The 16,711-nt window shown below is 40.7% G+C and overlaps 2 protein-coding genes across 3 annotated transcripts; one reads left to right on the forward strand and one right to left on the reverse strand.

Moving 5' to 3' along the window:
- The first annotated feature begins 971 nt into the window (after nt 1-971).
- LOC140242046 (complex I assembly factor TIMMDC1, mitochondrial-like) lies at nt 972-16,263 on the forward strand. Of its 2 annotated transcripts, XM_072321801.1 has the most exons (8): nt 972-1,030; nt 9,071-9,465; nt 10,215-10,380; nt 10,846-10,934; nt 11,555-11,622; nt 12,787-12,865; nt 13,940-14,050; nt 14,794-16,263. In XM_072321801.1, exons 2-8 carry the CDS (start codon nt 9,074-9,076, stop codon nt 14,918-14,920), a joined length of 1,032 nt encoding a protein of 343 aa, XP_072177902.1. In that variant the 5' UTR covers nt 972-1,030; nt 9,071-9,073; the 3' UTR covers nt 14,921-16,263. The 2 variants fall into 2 exon arrangements, with proteins under 2 accessions (XP_072177902.1, XP_072177910.1); XM_072321809.1 differs by lacking the exon at nt 972-1,030 and having other exon boundaries at nt 9,025-9,465.
- Nucleotides 3,109-4,599, reverse strand: LOC140244346 (uncharacterized). Its single transcript, XM_072323991.1, has one exon. The coding sequence runs from the start codon at nt 4,597-4,599 to the stop codon at nt 3,109-3,111; it is 1,491 nt and encodes a 496-aa protein (XP_072180092.1).
- Nucleotides 16,264-16,711: the final 448 nt, after the last annotated feature.

The following is a 16,711-nucleotide window of genomic DNA, read 5'->3' on the forward strand; positions in this document are numbered from 1 at the left end:
CACTCGAACATTTTCTTCGATATTTCATTTTCATTGGTGTGGAACTCAAAGCCATCATGCAACAAATTAGGAGGATATTCATCACGCTAAAAAAAACAAACAAATCATGACATTGAATCTTCTGACATTGTGTACTGACTGTGAGTGACTGAGTTATTGCATCACCGTAATGTAGATTTAGCACAGTTTTTCTGTTGTGACAGACAGTAAGTATCTTTGGTCCTGAAGCCAAGTGTTTGTGTATCACTGTTATTTTTAAAGCTCCTCTAACAAAGTGCAACATATAAAAAAATAAAAAATTGTTTTGTGTGCTTGCGTGTGTGTGAGTGTTTGCATGTTTTCCAGGAATTGTGCAATAGTGTAAAAAGGACAAGAGTAAAACCGATGAATTAATAAGAATATTAATCCAGTCATGTACGACAAATGTCTTTTCAGTGTGGGGGGGGGGGGGGGAACTGTACATCTCACGGGACGTGTCCGCAAAAGAGTCAAAGTCAATGAATTTTACACACAGGCACAATTCTGACCATGTAAGTAAACCAATAATCTGTGTAGATCGAGTAAAACCGACGAATTGATAAGAATATTAATCCAGTCCGGCCTGTACAACAAGTGCTTTCCAGTGTAGGAAAAAAAAAAAAAATTGCTGTACATATCATGGGACGTGTCCGCAAAAGAGTCGATGACTTTTACACATGTATTCACAGGCACAATTCTGCGCTGCCATGTAAATAAACCAATAATCTGTGTAGATAAATGTGTGTTTCTACCTGGTGTCTGTATGTATGGATGTGCGTGTGGAGATGTTTTTTTTTTTTTTTTTTTTTTTTTTTTTTGCTTTTTCTGCTTTCGTCTCCTCCGCGTTGAAGTTGCGTTTAATGTTGCTTTTCTATGGACGTTTTACGGATACCACACCATTGCACAACATCAAGATTTTGCAGTCTTTTTTAGTCGCTCATTTTAGCATTGCGGCCAAACGTGATTTGATGCGGAATCGTCTGCCGTCAACTGAGCTGGTTTTTGCGAAAAGGTAGAGTTCAAGTGGTTACTTTATTAATCTCTTGCATGATCACGCAAAAATAAACGGTTGCACAGTTTGATGTGCTAATTGCATCTTGTCCCTTTTCACAAACGACGAGTGATCAGTCCGAAAGTTGTCGGTTCACGAATGTAAGCTCGTTTATCGGTCCCACTAATTGACTTTTGTTGAGGGCAAATACCGGTAGTGTTTGTTCGACACCAGTCAGTCAGCAGTGCATGGATTGCTGCACTCTGTAACCAAATGGTAACTAGTTACTAGTTAGATGTAGTTAGGTCCAGTGCATGTTGGGAGGTAGTGTGTGAGATCCGTGCCGCCCTCCCATCTCCCAGAGATATTTTATTACATTGCTGGCTAGCTTTTTCTCTTCCTTCTCTTAAAGTAAATTTAAGACTTAAAGTTTTAATGTCGTTACTACTAGATCTAGATCTACTTTGTCTTTATCTGACCATGATGTTAACTCATCCTTGGCTTATGTGGCATTCTCGTGATCCAGGTCACCGGTGGCTTAGATGAACCGGACACTTTTTGGCGTTGAAAATATGTCCTACACGCACGCACTCGACTCGTTCGTATTTCCAGCAAGATATGGCACGCCGCGCAGTCCTCCGCGGCACACGTAGCGTCTGTGTTCTCCCTGCCCTGCCCGCGCCTGCTCCCTTGACCCTGCTGCTCGCAAGGCAAGCTTCGCTTACAAGCTAGCTGCGCTTGCACCGCACACCGCCCTATTATATACGCGGTTCACGTTGTGGTTGTTGTTGTTGTTGTTGTTATTTTTGTTTTAGGAATATTACTGAGTATTTTACGCTTGCTTGCAGGGTTAGTCTTTAACTAAGGCGAAGCTTAAAATTCGTGCCTAATGATGTTTGTTGAACTGAAAGCCCCGTGGTGGATCATGTACACTAAATAAAGCAAACTGTGATAAAAAGCTGACATTTGATAGATGAAATTTGGGACACTCACCTTCACTTTACCGGTACTCCGGCCCGGATGTGATAACTTGAAGTGGAGTTTAGTGCCCAGTGATGGTTGACAAGGAGATATAGGGATGGGCGAACAGGTATCAGGGGGATGTGGCTTGAGGTACAGAAACATGCTGCTGCCCTGGGTTGCTGCACAAAAGAGAAAGGGGAGGGGGGAGTATTGAGAGAGGGCGATGACGTAAACGTCAGACAGCTTCCCCCATGCCCCCATGCACTACAATGATGTCCCGATTAAAGATTATTTACTAATTACTGTAATACTTTGTACTCAATGTTCGAATCTATATGGGACGTTGTGTACATAGGGTCTATTATTAGAAAGTTCGTGGGTGTTTAAGTATATTCTCTTGCTGTAATTAGAGCATCAATACTGTCTGAATATAATCAAGTTATATCATCTGAGCGAACATTTATTTAATACTTTATGACCATCGACTATAGCTTTAGAAAATGAGTAGGTCGAGTGTTTTTAATGGGGAATAAAATCTTACCAGTCTTCCAACGGGATGCCGACCAATGTGGGAGCATAAACAGACGTGTAACATGAAGTGAAGTGAAGTCGAACACCAACACCGAAAAAAACGACAAACCAACGTATACCTGCATAGAGTAAAATGAAAGAACGGGTATATACATAATAACAATAATTACATTTATGAACATGTTTTTCTGATGATGTAAATTTGAAGAAAATATATATGTATGAATGAATAAGAACATTTAAGTCTGTAATGACTTTTTTTTCACAGTCGTAACCCCTCTCAAAAGGAAACATGAATTAAGATTCTACACAGAAACATCAAGGTGAAATGACTGTAGTCTAGATAGTTCCTATTCTGTCACGTCTGTATAGGCTTTTGAAATAATTATGAAGCAAATAAAGCCTTACCTTTTCATCTACGATGTAACCTTTCATATCATCGAACGAGGTATATCAAGATAATCCAATTGCAACTTGCTTAAAAGCTGAACGACGAACACTGAAGGTAACCATTGATTTCTCATTCTCGTTGCACTCAATTAAGTTAAAATACACCAACATGTAATTAATCCATGTTGTTTCTTCCTTGAAGTTCGTCACTTTGTCTACTCGAAGTCGCTGTCCGACGACCAGTCATATTCAAAGTCCGACTTTGTGTAAGCTGGTTGCTTCGTGCCGACGGTGACTTCTTTGCCGATCTTCAGTGGTCGAAAACCAGGTGGATGGCAGAGAGTGCCTGTTCTCGTAGTCTTCTTCGGTTTCTTCTTGCCTCCTGATGCAGGGCTTCCAGCAGGTTTCCTTGCTTTCGAAACGCGTTGTTCCGGAGAACCAAACTGGCGTTTAGCACAGGGATCGAGTGCTGGCATCGCTGGGGCGGTCGGAGAGGCTGGAGCTGGAGCACGAGGGAGTCGATAAGATGTTGAGGGGCCATGTTCAGAATGTGTGCTTGCCTCCTCTGGCACACCAGTGCTTGCTTCTCCCGTTGACGGTTGGTCCGATGAGTGGTTCCCGGCCTCGTCCTCCCTGAACACCTTATCAGCCGTCTGCTTAGCGGACCACGAGTCAAACAGTGGCTCGTGATGAACTTCTAGTGAAGGCTTACGATGGAGGGTGTAGTAGGTGGTGATCAGGGAAAACATTGCCTCCAGGATGTTTTCCTTCCCCACAATCACCCTGTTCTTCCAAATGATTTCACTGAGGTGCCCCTCAAAGTTGTTGATGCTTGTGCCGTTGATTTTTCTGAAATGTTCCTTAGCGATCTTCCACGACCCCTCGATTGTATTTGTGTGCACCACCGTTTCTTCCCCGGTTGCCACGTCTTGGTAAACTTGCACAAACGTACTCTTATGCTCCACGGTAAAGTGGCGATATCCGCGGTCATTAAGAGACGAGTAGGCTCGCCATCCATCTGTGTAGATGGTTGCTCCCTTCTCCACATGCCTCTCGATGAGGGGAATGAGAGTATTCTCATTTCTACTATCTACGGGATACAGGATAATCCTGTTGGTGCTTCTCTCGACCATGCCGAGAATCCAAATCTTCTGACCCCGTGGATCACCGCGATGGAACTTACACCGACGGCGGCCGAACAGACTCTCGTCGATTTCAACATGCCCTGCTAGCATTGGCTCTTGTCCTCCGTAGTAGATGTCGTCGACGAATTTCCGCATTAAGTCCCGAAGGAAATTTGCCCAATCGACTGAGGTGCGTTTGTAGTTCAGACCTGATTCGATGGCACAACGATGGAGCGAAGATCCAAGGGCCCATTCTTGAATGAACACTAATAGTTCTCGAACATCGAATTGCGATCTCTCAAAGATAGAATGATGATGGACAGAGTACGTTTTATCGTGTTTCCAGGTGATGCCTCCTTTGCATCGCCACACTTTTCCACCTTTCTTTGCAGAATTGGATACCAACTTGCAGGGCCTGGCACACAGCTCACAGCGCATCGAAGAGGCGATCAGATTATGCTGTTGCAACCAGTTGTATAGCTTGATATCGTCCATCATTAGCAAGTTGTAAAAGTCGAATGGATTTCTCCAGTTGGAGAAATCTCCAGCTGACGGATCGCGCAGCCTCTTACTCCAAGACATGATTATCCGAAAATGCAGTGAATGAATTGATGCGAGGGCACAAAATTAATGCTGACGGGAAAGTTTTAGACCAGTAACATGCATTTTGGATAAATTATAGAATGCTCGTTGCTCATTGGTCGACAGAGGTTTAGAACCATTAATTGCAATTATGGGGGTGTTTTACTTACCATTTAATTAATAATACCGAGGTCGTCCGTCGAGGTATTCATATCGTCTGGTAGAAATATTCCACGCGTAAAGACTGTAATTCCTCCCACTCTCAAAAAGATTGAAAACAGCTTGGAAATGCCAAAAACTAGCCCCGTCCCGGCACATTCCCATGAGCTGTACCCACTCCAAAAACACAATCGGGTTCAAAGCGTTTACATACACGAAGGCTGCAACCTTGATCCTGTCCCAGTGTCTTATGTTCTTGGTCCAAAATAGTCTCCTGATACGAAGTGGCCATTGTCTTGCATCTCCAATTATGTCTTGGATGTCATTCCATAACAGATAAATTTGACGATTCCTAGTTGGAGGCATGTTATTACGAATATTAGCAGTATGAAGGTATTATCCTGATATGATAATCAGATTGATTTGCAGACGACAAGAAATAATCACCTTAATATGTAATATTGTCTATCACGCCTCCTAATTTGCATATTCTCTCCCTAGATGAAATCTTAGTTTAATTAGTGATTGGTTCTATGTTATATCCCAGCGCGTGCCAACGATGGTTAAAAGTACATTATGATTGGCAGATTTCTCCCACGGCGCGCGACCATCTTTTTATTGTGTCATTATTAGCGCAATCATGGGACAATAGAGTGAGAACGGAGCGTGTTTCAGTCTTTGTTCTTAATTGATTCATCATTCATCAAGCTCGCAAAGAGTTATCGATCACGCTGCATGCCACTGCGGTAAATTTCGACTAGTACTGTAGAAACTAACATTCTTGGCATGCAGAGAATCGCGATATACTATGATTGACAACTAAACAGATCTTTTTTATTCGAAGACAGTACAGCTGTATCTAGCAGTACGTTCCACGTTAGCACTAGGTGAGCTAGCTCACCTCCCTGGTTTGCGCATGCCTAGTTTCCACCAATGGCGGTACTGCATGTTACCGTCCGTGAGATTATTGTATGTGACTTGTAGATTGTGCGCACAGTAAAAGTTCTGTGACTGTGCGACTTGTGGATTTGTGGACGCAGCACTGGATACAAGTGCAATACTCCTAGGACTTGTCGTAGTGAAGCGCAGCAGCAAGCACGTGCATGTATCGATCGAGGGCAGGGCCAAGTTTGGGTGAGGGGCGGGCCGCGCCGGCTGGCCGGGTATGGACTTTATTTCGTCATGACTGCGAAGAATGCAGCAAATGACAATTGAAGCCACCATCTATTCGAATTGAAATGGAGGTAAATGACCATTGTCTTCTGCAAATATTTCTCTTCGAGATGAAACAATCATCCGGACATCAGTCATACCAGTATCAGTGATTAAAAAATAAACATCATCGCGTGTATTTCTAAATTCTATTAGCTTTTTCATGATTGTGGACAGTTTGAATTGTCCAACGCTTTTATGGATGGAGGTGATTAACCTGTCACCCCATCTATACCCGCCTCATGCTCCTCTTCAAGTCCACTCTGCGAATTTCAGACAGTTAGCTATCGTGTGAATACACAGTTACCAAAACCATTCACAACACATTTTAAACTGTGGACTGTTCGAACTGTCTACCTCTAGCAAGTCTAGAAATGGAGGTAATTAACCTGTTAATTCCATCTACCCCCCATTTCCCTCCTCTTCAAGACCACTCTGCCACTTTCAGACAGTTACCTATTCCTAAATTGAAAATAAAAATATCGCCTACAAATTCAACCAATCAGTATATACTGAAATAGCGCTGAAAAACAGTATTAAACACTCTATATTTAGTCGCCATCTAAGCCACCGCTGTGTATAAACCTATGGAGCCTTCTCCATAGACTTGTACACAGGGGTGGCTTCGATGGCGACTAGTAATAGAGAGACACTCTATATTTAGTCGCCATCTAAGCCACCGTTGTGTACAAACCTATGGAGCCTTCTCCATAGACTTGCACACAGGGGTGGACTGTTCGAACTGTCCACCTCTAGCAAGTCTAGAAATGGAGGTAATTAACTTGTTAATTCCATCTACCCCTCATTTCCCTCCTCTTCAAGACCACTCTGCCACTTTCAGACAGTTACCTATTCCTATGAAATGAAACAAAAAAATTGTCTACTATTTCAACCAATCAGTTTAATATATACACTAAAATAGCGCTAGAAAACAGTATCAAACACTCTATATTAGTCGCCATCTAAGCCACCGCTCTGTACAAACCTATGGAGCCTTCTCCATAGACTTGTACACAGGGGTGGCTTCGATGGCGACTAGTAATAGAGAGACACTCTATATTTAGTCGCCATCTAAGCCACCGCTATGTACAAACCTATGGAACCTTCTCCATAGACTTGTACACAGGGGTGGCTTCGATGGCGACTAGTAATAGAGAGACACTCTATATTTAGTCGCCATCTAAGCCACCGCTGTGTACAAACCTATGGAACCTTCTCCATAGACTTGTACACAGGGGTGGCTTCGATGGCGACTAGTAATAGAGAGACGCTCTATATTTAGTCGCCATCTAAGCCACCGCTGTGTACAAACCTATGGAGCCTTCTCCATAGACTTGTACACAGGGGTGGCTTCGATGGCGAGTAAGTATAGAGGGAATGCCGAGAGAATCCATTCTGATAATCATATTAAATAAATTTATTATGTTATTTTGTCATCTTGTTACACATGGACTAGCCGACCGCCGACTCGTGGTTGTCTTGTGGGATCATGTCCCCCTCATAAATAATTGTATCACCGTGGAATTACGTGGTGGAGAGAAGTCACCGCTTAAAGTTCGTCTGTGTGGGTGTTTCGCATCGTGTAACAAAAGACTTCTTTTGAAAATCACTGAAGCGGTAATTTCTTTAGAAGTGTCTGCACATGTTGGCAGGCGTTCAACGAGGTCCCCAGTGGCTTACAAATATATCACGATATGGCCGCTTATGTAATTGTCTGTCTGTAAATTTTTATATGCAGTAAAATAAATTAAGCTTCTTGAGAAGATGATAGGAAAGCCAAAGATTGAATGCCTGATTTTATCTCAGTAATTTAAGTCTTTTTAAAAGTTCCTGGCACATACCATGCGATAATATCATGCCATGTTCAATCTTACCGTATAATTTACCTTAACTTTTTATCAGTTTTGATGATGATAACTTAAAACAAGTCCTTCAAATACAGCACCAAGAAAAAAACAAAACCATGAAAGCCTCATATAAATGAATGTCAGTTTCATTATTATTATTGTTATTATTATTTTTTTTTTTAAATGTAACGTTACTTCTCTGTTTTTACACAGAGTGGCTGCATAGGTAAAGGTTGTCGAGTGTAATAAGCCCAGTACAGTATTCATCGCATAATCGGGCATCTGATAATCGGGAACCTCGCTTAAATGACATACGCTTCCCAGAAACATTTCCAATGCATGTTATTTTCTCTGGATAATCGGGCGGGGACCTCTGATAAACGGGACAATTTTTCTTCAAGCGATCTTTGATTTTGTTGATATTTTACACAAAAAATCTACCAGAATACCACAACAATATTTCAAAGATTCCCTATCAGTTGTCGTTTACATCGAACTTACAAAGCAAGCTTCGGACTGGTGTGTTTTGACCTCCGTCCATCCAGTACACGTACATGCATAGCCACAAAAGCGCCGTGTATAAGTATCCATAAGAGAGGTGACAGAAGAAGAACCCGATTGCGATTACTCTAACATCATTGCGAGAATGCAGGGAGAGCTAGAGGGTCGCGCCGAGGGGTAGCGTGGTTGTGTATTCATGTACATGTACAGTACGTCAGTATGCATGTGTGTGTGTGTGTGTGTGTGTGTGCACTGTACATGTCGTATGCCGTTAGTGTATGGTGAGTGCTCATCGCAAAATCGGGCACCCCGCTTAAAGGGGCCGTGTTTGCTACTCCCAACCTGTCCCGATTATGCGATGAATACTGTACAAGTAATCATCAATGAAGCATTTGGCATTAAGATTTGGCAATATCTCAAGAATGTGTGACCATGGTAGAATAGTGAAGTTAAAAAAATTATTCAAAAGTGATACATGAATTAACGTTTGCCTGCAAATAGGACAGACCTAGATTTAGGTTGTTTGGACCTTGACTTGTAAAGAAGCAAACTTCTTGCTTTATTTTTATATTTAGGCATTGTCCCATTAGAATATATGCTTGGTATGACTTGATTGAGCACTTTAAGTATTTTGATAAAGTATGGATGTAAGTTTGACTTCTTCCATTAAAGTATCCTGTAGTACTCTCATTTTGTAGATGTCTGCAGAGCCAATAAAGTATGATTGAAAATTTTCACTTCTTGCTCACAAGCCAATGAATGAACTTCACGGCAGCAGTCACCAGTCTGATGCGATGGGTCCCAGTAATGATGTGTGTGACAGAATCCCACCAGTTGGTGCAGCTCAGCATTTGACAAGAAGGAGTGCTGTAAATGCAGACCACGGGACCTCTTCAACAGAATCTGCCAGAACTATTTTCCAAACTTTGCAGCATGCTCTGCACAGGACGGCCATCAGCCGGATAGCATTGATACCAGTGATTCATGCTTCATCAGTGCAGAGAGATGGAGAAGCCAATGCCAGCAGCAGTGTTTCAAGAACTGATGGAGGGGAGAGAGATGGCAGTGAAGGCACTGTTGCCATGGAAACATCCAATTTAAAAGAAAAGAGTGGATGGGATAGGATACGAGAGGGCTATAGATACAAGTGAGTACTTTTTACACTGATGATTGGCTGAAATATTTCAAAATTTCACGTGATAATCCTGTGGGTTTGTACAGTTAAACTTGACTTAGTGACCACCCGTCTATAGCGGCCACCTGCCGTATACGGCCACCACAAAACAATTCCCTCTGCGAGAAAAAGCATTAAAAAAAAAAAAAAAACTGTCTTTAGCGGCCACCTGTCTTACTTGTTTCATCTCCCTTGGGTGACCACTATAGACAAGTTCAGCTGTTTAAGCATGATCAGAGACATCTGCTGAAATAATTTCCAAAATGAATTCATTTGTGAATTATCAATTAGCCAGTGGTAACTAGGATTTTAAAAGTATCCAGCAGCTTTATTTCCTCAGACTTGAAGGCAAAAATTCAAGATACTTGACTGTGTTGTATTTAAAGTACCCATTGCTGAATGCAACACTTCCGTACATGATTTGCAATCAATAGTAGGTTTAAAAGTCATGTGTGTCAACATGTGTGTTTTTAATTTCTATAGATTTGACCTGAAAAATTACAGAACAAGCGTAATTATCCTAGTTTTAATTAGGCTGAACTATCAGGAGATGACAAAATAGAAATCAAGGAAATGTATATCCACAGTAATGTATTGATATACCAAGCTTTCAAATACCTGGTAGTTCAATCTTGGACACAGAAATCACACTCGCATTACATTCTTCCACCCTGGCGGGCTCATATTGCAACCATAAGAACTTGTTGTTTCTCCCTTATCAGTGATGTTGATGGATTCTCACGAGAGCTGTACGAACTGGTGATGATGTTCACCCTCGGAGGCATGCTGGGCTTTGTCTACGGGGGATTCCCAGCGTCCAGACATGCAAGAAAGAGATACATCCAGAGTAGTCAGGCCACCATCTATCACAGCAAGCTTGAAGCTACGGTTTGTTTGTTTTTTCCACTCCTCATTCTTCGGTTACAGCATAACAGAAATTACTCAGAGACTGTTTGCAGACTGTCACCACTACGTGGAATGGGACAAGAAAGCTTGTAATGACTGTAGTTTCTGTTAAATTCACTCACAAGTAATGCCCTCTGGGATCAGAAACAAGTTATACAAGACAGAACTGTTGTGAATTTTCTCATGTATGCAGAAATTGATGATGATTGTCAAGATCTTGCCAGAGAAATATTAAATACATATGTGTGTGTATTTATCTGTTTCAGAATGTGTTGAATCATTCATCGTTTGTTTGATATTAGTATTATCACTATTGATATTATTATTATCATCATCATCATCATTATTATTATTGTCGCCATCATCATCATTGCTGTTATCATTTTCATTATCATCACTATCCATTTAAAATGTGTTCCATCTTCATTTGCCTGTCTTCCGATGCAGGGTTCCTCATACAACGCTGCATCTCGAGGGATGATTCGCTATGGCTTCCGATGGGGCTGGAGGACAGCAATGATAGCTGGAGGATACCAGTGAGTGAAGGCCAAATTTGAGAGTGAAGGATTGTTGACAAGGGTTGCAAATTGTGGTAGTAAGTCATGAAGAGAAACAGATGCATCATAAGTGTAAACTGACACATTTGATCATCACATTTTGATGTTTTCACTGTGTGGAAAACTGTCTGCAACTTAGCAAAGTACATTTGTGAGGCACGCATGATGTTTGAGAAATTATCATCCAAGTGAATGTACAGTAGAGGTACGAGTATATCATATTCATCCTAATATTTTTTGGGTGGGAAATACCAACTCAAGTCCTCGCATACCTGCAAGACAGAGGCATCAAGCATATTCTAATGTATCACCCTATATTAATCTGATAGACTGCTTGTGCATGGTAAGTTTTGTTAGTGATGGCTACATAAGAAAGAATTCAGTCAGTTAGAAAGGAGTCTCTGTCCAAAGGCAATACTAAATTTTTATCATCATGCTCAAAAATATCTTGATCTTATGTGACTATGCTTGATTTGATGCTTTCATGTTAATCTCATGAGTATTGGTGTTCTGGAGGAACAGTAGAAGAGATGCCCAACAAAATGCACAACTGTACATGTAAAGCAACTTTGGGTCTTTCTGTTGTTGTTTTAATGCAGCGGCATTGCCACGACTGTTGCCATGTACAGAGACAAGCAGGATCTTCTTTGCTACTCAGTGGCTGGAGGTGGGTAGAGTGATGTTGGTAGATAATCCAGAAAGGATCACTGAGGAGTACAAATGAAATGAAAACAGGGTGGTCCATGTGGGCTGTTAGAGCGTTGCAGCAAAATGTTGAAATTTTAAGCATGACGTACTGAGGGGCATTCCAAGAATTGAGAGAATACTGACTACAAGAAGCTTGCAAATGAAATAATGTGTCTGCAAACATACTAAAAAGTCTTGCTACCTTGGGTTTTTTATCCTTGTATTACACATTATTTATGGAGTCAAATGTTAACAAATATTAGGATTAAGATATCACCAGAGAGCATCAAACACCAAGAGCTTCCAACCTTAGCTGGACCATGGCCTCAAAGGATTTCATGCTTTGCCCATATACACTGATGCAAAACATCATTTTTGTCTGAGCAATGTGCGAAAGTTCGATTTATGGGCAAACCTGTGCATATATTGAGAGTTTAGAAACAAATAAGTGTGTGTGTGTGTGTGTGTGTGTGTGTATCAGTGTGTTTGTTTGTGATTGTGTGGTAGGATTTCATTGCCTCACACAGTTCCTTTCGAATTCCAGTATTAAAAGCATAGTGTTTATCCTAGTTGATGTGTGAAGACAGTACTTAGTGGTATTTATGAACATTTGGCGGCTAAATTGAATTAGGAAAAACAATTTGATGCTTGCTTTCTTGTGAATAATGTAATTCTAGGGGTGTTGGAAGAAAGCTTCAGTCAACTGCAGCTTGCAATTCATTTCAAGTTCCCTTCTTGCAACAGAAACTTGCAATTGATTGCAAGTTGCAATTGCTCCATCTATTGCAAGGTTTGCAATAGATATTTGCAATCAGTTGCAACTTGCAATTAATTGCAAGCTCCCCTTTTGCAACAGAAACTTGCAATTGATTGCAAGTAGCAATTGATCTATCTCTTGCGAGGTTTGTAATAGATATTTGCAATCAATTGCAACTTGCAATTAATTGCGAGCTCCCTTCAATTGATTGCAAGTTGCAATTGATCTATTATTTGCAATCCATTGCAACTTGACTTTCTTGCAACACCCCATAGGAGTGATTGTCCTCTGTAACAATTGAAGTGTTTACATTTCATGGATGACATTTTTTGAGAAGTCAGTGATTGCTGATTACCTGTCGTTTCTGGCTATTGTCCACTGTTGCAGTAACAACTGGTATGCTGTTCCGCATGAATCTCGGTTTACGTGGGATGGTCGGTGGTGCATTCATAGGAGCGCTGCTTGGGTGAGTTTGCGGACAAACTCTTACAATTTCTCAAAATTGTAACTTGAATACCGGCAGCGCTAAGTGCTGACTGCCTATGTACAGTTTGCTTATAAGCATCTTTGCCAGTGAGTTTAAGCTGAGAATTAGAATCAGAGTGCATGTATCTTTATATGAAGGGTATAATACAGGTAGCTCGCTAATTAGAATGGTTGGACATATGATAGCAATATTTGGTGGGCATCTCCATCCCAAAGATGTGTTTTTGTTTGCATTGTTACATGGAGTTCTTTCTTTCTTTTTTTCCTTTTTTTTTTCTGAAACTAATAAGTTTTCAATCTCACAGATCTTATGATCAGCTGATATATATTTTTTAATGCAGGTAGTATGCTCTTGATTTGATTGTTCTCTTCCATGTATTTTTATGTGTCTGTTATCATTTTTTAATTACTGGGTAAATCTTTTAGAGGGTCTTATTGTGTGGTTTGCTTTTGCTTTGTTTCTTTGTTTGTTTGTTAGTCAGTTTGAAGGGAGATGATTAGGTTCTGTCATTTTGTGCAGTATCATCATTTTTGCACAGAAAGCCGAAGCTACAAATTTATAAAGGTAAAAAATGTTATGTATGACTGATCAAATGGTTGTACCAGTATCATGTTTGTTATGCCAGTTGCTGCTGAGGCATCTCCTTTCCCTGAATTGATTAGTACTGGTAAAAATATATTTCTGTTATATGGAACACAGTTGTTATGCTGTTTGCAGAGTAAGAACAAGGAGAGTTGCTAAACACATTCAAATGCTGCACAAAGTCTTTTCATTCCAGTCCTTCTAGTTTGCAAGGCATATGTCCATTTTAGCAAAGAATTTGACGTCACATGCAGACAAGTCCTGTAGTGGAGAAAACACTGTCTGCCTGTAGATAAAATACGCCAAAGGGACTTGTATTGAAAGGATATGGATAGAATTTATTTAGATTGTCACGACAAGGAAAGACCTTCATATTTTACTGCAATTTACATGATCAACAATCTTCCTCTTAAACAAAAAAAAAACAAAACAAAACAAAAAAACAAAACAAAACAAATCCCCCAAACTCAGGATTCCCTCTGGGGCATTACTACTGGGCTTCCAGTACATCATGGGTGAGACATCCCTGGAGAAGTACAGGAGACTGCGTTTAGAGAGAAGAGAAGAGCGAACAAGAGAAATGTGAGCTGCTTTCTGATATTTCTATCTGTGCAAACTTATTAACAAATTTCTCTTTTTCTCAACGATCCATATACAGGCCTTCAAACATGATGCAATATATATTTGCCTATGAACCAATTAGTTTAATAAATGCACATTCATTAGGAACTTGGGGTAAAGATAATAATGGGTCCATACTATTAAAGTACCCCTACCCATCTGCTTACACATCTGCTCAATGCAGATGGTCCACTCAAGAGAAATTTGAATGAAACGATTATAATGCATTTCAAGAGCAGGATGTAACAAATAACCGTTGAAATACTGTAGAAATACTGCTGGTTTGGGTTTGGCTTGATTTTAACAGGGAACCAGACATTGAAAGTATACTTCAGACCCACAAGCTGGCATGGAGACAGATGCTGATGATGGTTTGACATTGTACCTTGAATGATGTGAAAAGCAAGATAGATATTTTAGAAGGCTTCCTTACAAAAGGATGAATTTCATTGCACTTTTGAGGGTCACCTTTCATATGCATTACCAAGGTTCTTGTATTCTCGATTGATTAAATGGACATGATGTATCCCATTTTTCTCTTAACTGTAACTCCAATTTCTTTCCTTTCACATTCTTTCTACAACTCATCCACAAATCAATTTTGGATGCATCTGAGAATTCACATAATCATAACATTCAGAGATTAGCCCTAACTGGCACTCTAGACCAATCAACTTGTCTCATTGTTGGTCCAACATTGCCAGGTCTATGCGGATGCAGGTGACACCGCAGATGATGGACCTCATGGAGGAATCAATCCAACGTGGCAACCAACTGCTGGAGGAGAAGAAGCAAGTAGAGCTGACGTCATCGACCACTACGCCTTCATAGCGATTACTGTTTCATTTGAAAGACTGTTGAGATGGCAAACGATGAGGAGGAGCTCTTTGATGGTGCATCAAAATGGAGCATTTCTTCATTTCTCTCTTGCCTTTGTGGTGTTCTGCTTTGTTAAGACCCACAATTCTACTCAATGAATTATCAGGTGGCAATTATGGGATGAGCTAGAAGGCATTTTTTTTTTTCCTTTAAAGGGATCGTATAGTTCTGGTTGAGACCTAATTTCAGGTTACTAACATTTTTTGGTGAGATAATAAGAAACTTCTTAAGAACTATGAAAGAGCATGTAATTCCATGAGGAATTAAACGTTTATTTGATGAAAATTGGTTTTGAAATGGCTGAGATATCCAAAACAGAGCAATTCAATAAAGTGTGGGACCCACATTTTATTACAATCGCTTTGTTTTACTTTATTTTTGGATGTTTCAGTCATTCCAAACCCAATTTTCATCAAATAAACTTTGAATTCCTCTTAAAATGGTATGCTCTGTACTATTTCATAAGTGTTTTCTTGGTATCTCACAAAAAGTTAAAAGCCCAATTCTCATCTCCACCAATACTGTACTATCCCTTTAAATCTCCCGAGGCCCCCACCTCAAAATGCTTCTGATCCTTGAACCTTGACGAGATAATCCCTGAAGTAGCTCTTTTCGAACTGAACTGGGATGGGATGTGCTATGACAGTAGATGATGGTGCTGTCAATATTTTGTAGCATACATTGTATTTACAATAAAAATAGTAATGTGCACACTAAAAATTCTGTAAGGTTTACAGCAACATGGAACCACAGGAGGTTTCAGCCCTCTGATGACAGGAAGGGCAGCCTCCTGGAAGGCAGCGACTGTTGGGGTAGTAACTGCCATTGTTGGTAACTGGTTCCAGATGTGAGTGGTTCAGGGATAAAAGGAGAATTTTCAGGAATCAGTTGTTGCTTGGGGGACAGTGAGTTTGAGTTATGATCTCTTCTACTGATGTATGGAGCTTGGGTTATGAAGTGAGGAAGATGGATGTTGACATATACTGTACAAGCAAGTCACCAGCAATAATGAGAGTGTTGAGGTTGGTCAGTGCATCGTACTCGTTTGAGATCTGGCTTGGAGTGATTCAAGTGTGGGCAGACTCCCATTGTAACAAGATTATTGGGACTGCAAGAATTTTCTCATCATGACAAAAATCGGCTTTACATGGATGCCCATAGAATCCTACACAAATACACACAATGTGTAGGACTGCAGACTGTTATTGCACAGTAAATCAAGTCTCCACTTGCAGGTGAGAATTCATCTTGTTAGCATATTTTTGTGTCAAATAAAAGAGTGTTCTGAACAGTAAGTTTGTGAACGTGTATTTGTGAACTATAATTTCAACCATCCATCTTCGTAGCATGAAGTCTACTGTAAAAGTGGATATTTTCGCGCGAGTAATTTTTCGCGCTCGGCCGGGTAAGATGGATTTTGTGTGTTTTTAATTCCGCGGAATCAGGACGTTTACTACTGGAACATATGGCATGCAAAATTGCAATTGTATTCGCATGCTTTTATTTTTGCACTAGCATCTGGTTGCGCAAAGTGCACGAAAATTTCCACACCGCAAAAATTTCCACTTTTACAGTATTTTGCGGGATCTATTAGTGTCAACATGATTGGGGGGGGGGGGGGGGGGGAGGGTGTTTTCACTTCCATTGATGAGGTCCTGCTGGTCCTACTGGACCGGTACCATCCAGGGATGTGTGCCACATGTTTGTGAGTGTGTAATGTGTATGAGCTTGGTGCCCGTCTGT

Source organism: Diadema setosum, chromosome 2 (assembly GCF_964275005.1).
Source record: "Diadema setosum chromosome 2, eeDiaSeto1, whole genome shotgun sequence".
In the NCBI taxonomy this organism is placed as follows: Eukaryota; Metazoa; Echinodermata; class Echinoidea; order Diadematoida; family Diadematidae; genus Diadema; species Diadema setosum.